General features: G+C 39.2%; 1 protein-coding gene across 1 annotated transcript; it reads right to left on the bottom strand.

Annotated features, from left to right (window-relative positions):
- Nucleotides 1–3,845: 3,845 nt before the first annotated feature.
- Nucleotides 3,846–6,429, bottom strand: LOC111221624 (zinc finger and SCAN domain-containing protein 2-like). The gene is made up of 2 exons (XM_022745081.1): nt 6,260–6,429; nt 3,846–5,077 (listed from the first exon to the last, which is right to left on the bottom strand). The coding sequence occupies exons 1-2, from the start codon at nt 6,420–6,422 to the stop codon at nt 4,128–4,130; spliced, it is 1,113 nt and encodes a 370-aa protein (XP_022600802.1). The 5' UTR covers nt 6,423–6,429; the 3' UTR covers nt 3,846–4,127.
- Nucleotides 6,430–10,930: the final 4,501 nt, after the last annotated feature.

The following is a 10,930-nucleotide window of genomic DNA, read 5'->3' as shown; positions in this document are numbered from 1 at the left end:
ATGGATGTTAATCAGAGCGGTGTTTATAATATTATAGATGTCGTGATAAGATAATGTATATACAGTAGTCTGTGATTTTATAAAATCGTGAAATTAGCTTAAATCTTGTTTTTTCTTCGTGTTAATTGATGCATTCATGGTAGATGATACCATGTTTTAACAGTCACACACTTTGCTTTGGAAAAACCCAACATGCAGTTCTTGATAGTATAATCACAATTTTATACAAAACATGTAGTTGGAGGTAAAATCCCAAATTTGTCAGTGTACCTGCACCTTGCTCTTGATTGGACGGTGGCACATTGTCTTCGTCTCCGTTCGGTGATGTCATGGCTGCTCTTGTAGCCTCTTTCTTGTTTAGGTCGGCCTCCTCCTCCTCTGCACTTCTCTGCAGTGCAGGTGTGATAGTTTGTGCTCTGGGTTTGTGCACATGAGCAGTAAGTGTGTGAGTGTCCTCATCCAGACGAGTATGTGGGTTTCCATTCGTTATCACAGTAAAACCAGAATCTTTGTCATCTTCATCTCTCTCTCCCTGATGTTTTCTGTGCCCCCCCAAAGAGTGACAAGAAACCGAATTCAGCGACGTTGTTGTGTTTCTGCTGTCGTTAAAGACCACGTCTGTACCTCGGCTGTGACCCTCAAACCTCTTAGACTGACCCTTTAACTGGTCACTGGAGACATAAGGTGTTTTCCCATGGCCAATCACAGGACTTGTTACTTTTAGGTTGCTACCCGTGGGGCTCATCACAGTCCTTGGTCTCTTGGCATTGTGGGACTCTTCAGGAGGGCTGAAGAGTCTTTTCCGGGAGTCAGTGCATCCCTCTTCCCTCTTGGTTCTTCTTCCCTCATTGGTGACTGATCTCCGTACACTCAGCCCTTTGGAGCGGGGACTGAGACAGATGGGGGACAGCTGGCCGATCTTCACCAGGCTCACCCTCTCTCTGCTGGGCTTGGGACTGAGACAACCTGCCTCTCTGGAGGGAGAGGAGGAGGAGGAGGCACACCTGATCTGACTGTTGGGGGTCTCTGGCACGGAGAGAAGAAGATCTGGCGAGGAGGGCAGGAGGTTCTCAAGGTCCCCAAGGACACGTCTCTTTAAGGGGGAGTGGAGTCCGAGTGGAGCAGTTTCTCCATCCTTGATCCGAGGTTCAGTCTTGACAAATCCAGTGTCAGTGATGGATGACTTTTTTGAAAGTGACTCATCCTAAAAGCAACACAGTCAAATGAGTATTTCAATACATAACCCAGAAAATTGTACCAGTAACAGTGTTAGCAAACAGTTTATGCACAGCACATTTATTACATCACAGAGCAATGCGACTGTGTATTACAGCAGAATAGAAACAGATTTAAGAAAAAAGAAGCTAAACTAAAAGAACAAACAAACAGAAACCCGATATTCTTATATGGACATTACCAACAATTATCTCTAAACTTCCATCTGTCTAGATTAGCACCAATGGCATTAAGTATTAATATTAAAATGAAATTACGACAGAACTGTCAAAACCTAGAAGAAAGCAAAGAAAAAGCAGCATAAAGAGAAACAACTAATTAAAAAAGGGGGAAAAAAATCCTATTTACCTTTTGGTTTTGAGAGGAGAAGAAGGATGAGATGTTCTTCTGTCCTCCTAGAGTCACCTGTCAGAAACCACACAAACAAACAAACATGTACCAACATTTCATCAGCACCATTTGTTTGTTGTCCAAAAAGACAGCACGTTTAAAAAATGTGACATTTTAGACTGTAGAAAAAATCTTTAGGTACCAAAGCTTCACACCCAGTGATCAATAGCTGATCCTGGTAACAGCGATAAATCACCCCGTTAATTTAGACAATACAGACTGAGCAGCTCCAGTGAAGGAGTGGTTGGTTCAACTTTATCGCTAGTGGACAGCTTAGTCTCTTGCTCTCCTGCCAGTAAACTCCCCAGTGATGTGTATAATTGGAGCTGAAACACTCACAGACGATTAATTGATTAGTTGATCATCGAAAAAAGTGAATTAATTATCTGAGTCATTTTTTCATGAGAAGATACCAAACATTTCATGGTTTTAGCTTCTCAAACGTAATAATAACTTTTCATTGTCTTACAGTTACACATTAATGAACCACCAATATTAATCTCTTATAATCATACAGTATAATTATAGAACAATATTACACTCATACGGGCCTAGTAGCAGTAGTAGTATTTTACCAGTGTGATGCTGGTACTTCAGGGTCTGAATACTTCCCTCACCACTATCTCACATACAAGACATGCTAACAACTGGCAAGCTACTGAGGACCTAGAATGGGTGAAACGTTTTGTTGTTTACATATAAATCTGTGAATAACGTCCTTTCTGTGTCTGATGTCCTTTATTTTTGTTGCCCAGAAAGAAAAACTAAAGACAGCATTGTTACATGGAGGCTCTGCTCACCTTGGTTTTCTTCAGCTTGGTCCTGTTCATGGTGCCTCTGATTAGACCGCAGGCAGGTGTGTGTATCTGTGTGTTGAATGAGCTGTTATTAGCATTATGTTTTTAACGAACGGACCAACTGTAACAGGAGGCTAACCGCACAAGGTTCAGCTACAGGAACAGAGCTTATTTTGCTTCATTTCTACCGACTCTACGTCTCCAGAACCGGGGGATTACTCACTGACCTGCCGGCCTGAGCCAGCGATGTTTTCCGTTAAAACTGCCGAGCTGGTTCGACGTTTGTAGTCTTCTTCTTCATCATCTTTCAGTTGTCGCCCTCTGTGTTTTTAGCTGTTTAAAAATCCGGGGCGCCAAAATTTCTGTTTCGCGGAACGGAAATGACGTCGAGTGCAGTTCCGCCAAAAACTCGTGTTTTTTTTATGGACCTATAATGTTAGTTAAAAATGCAAACTGAGTCAAAAATCATAGTATAAAAGTATAATCAAAGTATTAAAACTAAAAGTACTGAATACACAAAAATGGCACTGTGAGTGATATACCATAAGCTACTGTGCAAAAGAAAAGAAAATGCTCAGTAAGTAAATCAAATGTAAACTTACTTGAGTAAATGCACTTAGTTATTGTCCACCACTTCTGTCTGAAAAAGAAAAAAATCTTATAAAAATCTTATCTCAAAGTTGTCTTACTGGGTTTTTTTTCTATCACACCAGTTAAAATGTATAGAAATAAACACGGTAGTATACAAAGAAAATAAACCAAAAATATTTATACAGCCAGAGTATTAAGTATTGATCAGAGTTTGAGAACTTACACTGCTTCTACATTAAGCTTGCTGAGGTTCTTTCAGCAACATCCAGACTGGTATTATAGTAGAACATTTAAGTACTAAAGCATGATGGGAGCTTTAGGAAGTTATTGCATTTTTATAAATGTATGTGTTGTGCTGTTCAGGTTTAATATATAGTGTAAACAAACCGTATTGCCTCAGATAGGTTGTTGGGTATGTAAGGACTAATAATTTTGGTGACCCTCACCTCACAACATCATCAGGTCAAAATTTGAATTTGTCCAGTATTTTGGTTTATGACAAAATACAAACTAATGACATTCCCATCAGTCTCAGTTGCACTTTGTGTTTAGAGTTAATAAGAAAATTTGCAAAAAACTAAGATGGTGGACATGGTAAACATTATACCTGCTAAACACCAACATGTTAACATTGTCACTTGTGAGTATGTCAGCGTGCTAAATGTTAGCATTTAGCTCAAAGCATCACAGAGCAACCTCACAGAGCTGCTTGCATTGCTATATGATGTTAATTTGATCTGTCTCCTAAGAATGTTTACCTGAAGGAAATTGTGAGACTTAAAAGTGCAATAACAGTATCATTTATTATTACACTTTGGACAGACAAAGGCAATCAACATTTTAAAGGAGTTTTTAAACAGTTGCGTAATTGAAAACTCATCATCCAATAAAAGCACAAAGAGCATCTACTAACAAACTGAAGAATTACTACAAGCAGAATGAAACATGATGATTCTGAGGAAAGAGGTTTTTGTTATTCACTTTACTCCTCTAATGCGAGTCCATGTCCACTGTAACAAACTGAAAGATGATTATGTGTTTGTAGAGTGGAGCATTGAATTGCTCTACACTGGAAATTATCAAATAAATACCAGGTATAATTTTCGCTTTGTTTCATGAGTTGTCTCCTGCATGAGTCTTCATATGAATGATTAAATGGGATCGACGAATGAATCTTTTCCCACAAGCAGCACAACTATACGGCCTCTCCCCTGAATGAGTCTTCATGTGGCGTGTTAGATTGGACTGAGCGCTGAATTTCATATTACATACAGTGCAAGTGTATGGTTTCTCGCCAGTGTGTATTATTGTGTGCTTGACAAGGTCTGCTTTCTCTCTAAAACTTTTACCACAGTCAGCACAGCTGTGAGGTTTCTCTCCCGTGTGGATTCGTATGTGAGCGTTCATGTTTCCAACCTGTGTGAATCCTCTGCCACAGAAATTACACGTGTACGGTTTCTGACCAGAGTGAGAGTTCATGTGAGTCTGCAGATAGGAGCGCTGGATGAAGCTTTTGCCACAAACACTGCAGCTGTAAGGTTTTTCTCCTGTGTGTGTCTTCATGTGGCGAGTCAGAATGGATTTAATCCTGAAATTCTTGTTGCAAACGCTGCAGGTGTACGGTCTGTCTAGTGTCTCACCAGCTCGCTGTGGTTTCTTAATACCTGAGTGAAGTCCCCCACTGTGTGTCCATTCATCATCACTGTCTCCACTCATCTGACAGTCACTGGTTGGCTCTGACGCCCCTTCTCTGTCAGGTTCTGCTGTCAAATGTTCAGATGAGCTGCTGGGCAAAGGGTCCCCTTTATTTTCAACTTCTTGGTTTTGATATGGTGACTGTCTTCCATCTTCATTGCTTCTCTGCACATAAATTATATTGAACATAGTCTCTTTGGTATCAGCCTCCTCCTGCTTTTCGCCTGCCTGAGCAGCCCACAGTTCGTCCTCCTGTTCCTCTTTAATATGCAGGGGCTCCTGTTCTTCCTCACCCGGGCCAGTCTTCTTCTCACAGGGCTCCTGTTCAGAAGGGATGTCCTCTTCCCGCACAGAGAGCTGCACGGGGGCTGGATAGTATCACACAGGAGAAAAGAAATTTAGGCTTTAGGTTGATCAAAACACATTCTGATTTGTATGTATGTTTAAAACAGAGCTAGACCAGACAGACAGCACGTTGAAATGTGTTATGATGTGTAGTTATGGTACAATGTGTAGGGGAAAAGATGGGAACAGCTACACTGTAAGTACAGTCTTTCTTTGCTCAAGACAACAGCAGGTGTAATGGTGCTTATCTTTTAATAGCTGCTCATTCTTAAAATGAAAAAGTCTGCTTTGCGATGGTGTCTTTGCAAACAAAAAAGTACACAAACAATGCTGATCAACTTACAAATGCAATGATATCTAAAATGTACTTAGAGCCAAGAAGTCAGCTTCATTACAGCACGCACAGCATTATTGTTCTGATGCAGTTGGGAATATGACGGATAGACGTGGTAAAAGTGCCTCTGTGTTTGCTTGTTGCTTGTAGATTTGTCTCTGTATGAGACTCACAGGGCTTATTTTGATGTAAAAACAAAGGTTATAATATCTGTCTGCATTTTCAAACTGCAGCTGCTCAATGACAACAAGTTAAAAAAAAAGCTCTCAAAAAAATTCACACCTGGCAGTTTGGGTGATAATTTGATTTTCTGTTATTTTCACTTCCTGTTATATGGGAAGATTCACATCACACTCCATTTGAACAAGGAAGTCATTGAAGAAACTGTCACATTTGTCTATCTGTATCAAAGGGCAAATTTACAAACACCAGTAGTAGACTCAGATTAAACATAATCCAAAACTATAACGTAAATAATATGGGTACTGCAGTTTAAATTGAATCTGAACATTTGCAATAAAGAGCACATCCTCCACCTTCTTCCTTTCAAGTCCTAATAGTTAAGATGGGAAGAGCAGATGAGCTGAAGTCTGCTTTTACTTGCTTTACTTAAAAGCATGCCAGGGGAAATACCTGCTCATTAATGTGGCATACTGTATAGCCAGCCATTTTGCATCCCCCTTCCTGATACACTCAGGGATGCAAAATGGCGCTACTTTCTATCTCCTGTGTAACGGACTGAGTGTTAGGAGTGGCCCGGAAGACTGGAGGTTGTGATGCATTTGATCAAACATTAACAAGGTTAAAGTGTCCGACTCCCCGGCTTAGTGGTGTGAATGTTAAAGTTAACCTGAGTCCGTCCCCCCGTTACCTTTCCACCCCGCACGCCTGCGTTGTTTGTCGATCTGCTGTTTTGAGCGGAAAACTTCGTCCTCATAGTCCTTAATAGTTTGTTCAAACAGGCTGAATATTTCCTCCGCAGCTGCCTTCAGGCGCTCGTTGACCAAAGCTTTTAGTTGTTCTGTTTTGAACATTTCCGCGGGAGACAGATGAGCCTCCAGTCCGTGTTTTGACGGGCTGACAGCTGTAGACTGCCTGCTCGCTGGGTTGCCAAATATCGCGAGAAAAATTGTTTGTAAGAGGTAAAAAGATACACACCATCGCCATCCCTTTGAAATGCAATGGGATTAATGGTCAGGCACAAACTTTAATTAGAGTAAACTTCTTTTTATAATTATTATGCTATAATGAACGAGCCAGTGCGAATTTGAGGTTTATGCTGGTTTAGCTATGTGTTTCAAATTAAGACTTTTTTTTTTTAAAGGTAAACATCAAGGATACAATTATATAACTTTATTTAATTATTTATTATTTTAATTAAAACAAAATACAATATGCATGCGTTATGGCACATAAAATGAAAATCTATTTTATTTTATTTGCCAACAAATCTCGGAACAACTGGATTTATTTATGTAATTTAGTTCACATAGGCTAATAATTATTCACGTATGTCAATAAGTAGCCTCTGTGCTTCGGATCGTGCTTTTGGGCTGTATGAGGGCAGTGTGTCAAAGAAACAGGGAATCAGGCTGATTGACAGTTTTATCTGTGATGCATTCAGCTCTGTTATACAGACAGACAGACGGCGAGATAACGCGAAGATAACTTAAGACGATAAATATGCGCTAAACATGTCCAAGGAAACTGCCAAAAGCAGCCGAATCAACACTGTGGAGAAGCAAAGTCGCTGAAAGCAAACGGACATGGCAACACAGGCTGCTGACAGACGCTGAGGCACACAATGGACCCAGTCCCTCTGCATGATGGAGCTTTGCTGCCCCCCAGTGGTCAATGAGCAAAACACTGAAACAAGACCAGAGGAAGATGCACTTGTAAAAATCTTGTTTTCAACAGTAAGTTTGCCAGTTTATATCAGGTTATGTTGAAAATATATTCACTTTGCAGTTTAGGATGAATGTGGAAAATTTGAGGAACTAAAACAGTTAACAAATTCAGGGCTGTTTTATTTTTATGAAACAACCCACCTATCTATCTGTCTATCTAAATATAAACCTTGGTTACAATAAACCATTGCAGTTTGTATTTGCAGTTGCTGACCAGGAGGTGACAGCAGATATCCTGGTAAACCTTGAGCAAATTTTGAAGACACTTGACTACCTTTACTTTAAAATGCCAATGCTTTTATTGTTGTGAGTGACATTTGCCTCAGTCACAGCTGCAGCCAGCGGGTGGTGGTATCCATCAGATTTATTCCCCCCTCATTTTTCAGTTGCACTCATCTACTCAAACCTGACTCAAACCTCCTGGGTCATCAACTTATCCTTTTTTCGGTAAGCATAATGCTTGTCAAGTATTGATGATTATCTTCTAACATAAAATATACAACAAGTTATACTGATTTACTTTTGAAAATGTCTTCTTTTTAATTTTAATAATTAGATTTTGATGATTATTTTGATTTATTTCATTACTCCCATCATTTACTTGAACATTTCTGCTACTTTATCTATACATTATTTTTACTGTCTGTTTTTCTATGGACTTATTCCTTTGCATTAGCCCATCAGGCTTTTGAAAAATACCAGAAATACCATTCATGGTATTGTTAGTTGAGATGTGAGGATTAAAGTTCACTGTGTGTGTATGGTCAGACAATAACATACCAGTGGGGGCCCCCCACACACACGCACAGCAGATCAGACATTAGGTCAGGCGTCATGTAAACTTTACATGCCAACATGACAGATGCTTCTATACCAGCTCACTCTGCACAGACCCCACACCTCTGTCTCTTTGCTCCCAAAGTACAGTTAAAATTAAAATGCTTTTTTATTTTGCTTTTTGTCACAGTAATATAGAGCTTTGCATCTGGTTTGTGTCCTCAGCTTCAAATCAAACAGTAAAAATGAAGAGTAAATTTTAGCTTTTAAAGTGAATATGCTCACAGGTGGCACCTGTGAATATTTCTGGTGTGTGCACACTGATACACACATCCTAACACTGAGTCCTGTGTGTTTACCATATACTGTGAACAGGTACAGTATAAACACTTGCAAAATAGTCTTAGGACAAAGAAGATAATACCTCATAATTTTCTTTTAGCTTGTGGTAAATAGAGATCAATGATATGAAGTGAACTGTATCATCTGTAGGTAATTGTGGGTAATGTGTAAATGTCATTTTCTCTCCCCTGCAGGTCCAGCTGTCAATCAAACACTTAGCAGCAACTTGAGGCTTTGCTTTCATTCTTCTTTACTGCTATTGTATTGCTGTTAACATAAGCAAGAAAACATCCTTGTGCCATTTATAGCATTTCAGGTGTTTAATCTCCCTCACATTGCACTTGAGGGATCTTCAGAAGGTCCAGTCTATTAGATTTTTTTCAGTTCACTTCAAGAGTTCAATTCATGTCAGAACGCTCGCAATTATAATCCCTCTAATTGCAGCTGACAAACTCCTGAGATGTAATTCACCATGGTAATTTCTTCTTAGACATCTACGTTAGATGTTTAACAAAGAGCTGTAAAGCCATTATCATACTGTCACAAAATTGGACTAGTCCTTTCATTGCACCACAGAGTACAGTGAGTGCAACACAGCTGTACTCTGTGGCTTACATTCATTTCATTCTGATCAGGTTGCTCTCATTGTTTCTTCTCTGGAATCAATAATCAATACATACTTATTGTAAGCAGGGTTGGACTTTATCTTGAAGTCAGACTGAAAAAGGGGGAAAAAATATTCAATGACACCAGATTTTTAAGTGGGCTCATGATATATGAGCATCTCACAGCTGGAAAACATTAGACCTGGTTACAGATGATTATGCGACAGCTGGAGAAAGATCTCAAAATATTAAAGCAAAACAAATCTTTGGAAGAAACACGTTGTTCACTCTTGGCATAAAGTAGCACAGAGTTGCAGGTGGAAGGATACCACATCTAATTTCCTGTTAGTACAAAACTGTAAAAGACTTCCTCCAGAAAAGAACACAGGTACTGCCCATTTACCAACAATTTAGTCCAGTCACATCATCTGCATATAACTGAGCAGCTGACACACCAGGTGTTTATTATCAGCTGTTGTCTCCTAACACGTCAAACTGCTCATGTCAGTGACTTAAAAATAAAACTAACTGTTTCTTGGATACTGACTGTAATGGAGGTTCATTTATAGAATACACTGTATAATATAATACTCGACTAGCTGGAGTGTCATGAGTATATTCAATTGGCAATACTGAAAACAAAGGAAAGATCATGGTGCTAACATGGATGTCATACAAAGTAATGATCAGAATGTTGTCTTCGCTAGGTGACCCTAATTAGCCCAATTATCAAATATAGATTTGAAAGAAATGCTGTAATCGCAGCACACACTGAAGATAATCACATCTATCTGCTTTTGTTTGGTAAGTTCATTGTATTTAATGACTGTAATAAAGAGACAATGAAACATAACAGGAAGAAACAAGATGACACAATCAATCTTTTTATTGCTTTACTCTGTCGCATATGAAAAGATTATTGCTCCAAAGGAATCAGCCATACTTTGATTCAAAGTTGTGGCTTCCAGAGGTCACAGAACCAATATAGAGCTTGACTTTTAGGTGACACCTATTGTTTATTGGAAATCTGTTGATATGAATTTGCCGCAGAGCTGTCGGGTCACTGCTGCTGAAACTCTGATATGTTGTCAAAGTGTGGGTGCAGCAGCTCACAGGGATTAAAGGATCAATGTGTGCCCCACGCTGACTGTGAACCTCCATGATGCATTTATCAAGGAGCTACAGCTCTGGGATGAGGATCACTCACAGTAAACTCTGGTGTTCACTACATGTTAACACAATCTGACCCAGTCACTCCACTGACTGACTGACTGATTCATTCATTCATTCATTTCCCTTCTCTTTACTATTTCATTTTGTCTTTTTTAAAGGCCCTAGACGTTCTCCTTTCTTTCTTTTTTATAAAGGTCACAGCAAAATTTAGAGAATGAAAGCCAGAAAAGGGAGACAGAGGCAAAGACAGAGAGGTAATTGGTCTTTGTTAGACTCATTAGTGGCAAAGCAAATCACCTGGATACCTAAATAAATCGACCTTTCGATCTCTTCCTACATGTTAATGATCAAGCTTTTTGATATGCACAAGCATGCGTTGCTCATTAAGCACTCGATGTAGTTCATCAAAGACTGGCACAACTTTAACTCCATTGGGCAAACTGAAAAAAAGCTTTTATTTTGTCTCTTTGATGTTTTGTTTTTTTGGTCAAACCCTGACAAAAATGTTTTGCATAAATATGCACTATTAGCCATTAACATAGTGTATATTTCAAAATCTTTTAAAATCACATTGCAAAAACTCGTTCCTAACCAACATTGCAACATTATATTTCAAAGAAATACAAAAATATTCCCAGAAAAAACCAAGAGCACTTCTTTGATACAGGTAATTGTGAAATGCAACTAAGGTTTAAATTTGTCCTTCCTGGCTCTGCTGCTGTCTGACTCTGATTCTGC

This window comes from Seriola dumerili, unplaced genomic scaffold (assembly GCF_002260705.1).
Source record: "Seriola dumerili isolate Sdu_G_001 unplaced genomic scaffold, Sdu_1.0 BDQW01000003.1, whole genome shotgun sequence".
In the NCBI taxonomy this organism is placed as follows: Eukaryota; Metazoa; Chordata; class Actinopteri; order Carangiformes; family Carangidae; genus Seriola; species Seriola dumerili.
This window is presented reverse-complemented; position numbering and strand designations above follow the sequence as displayed.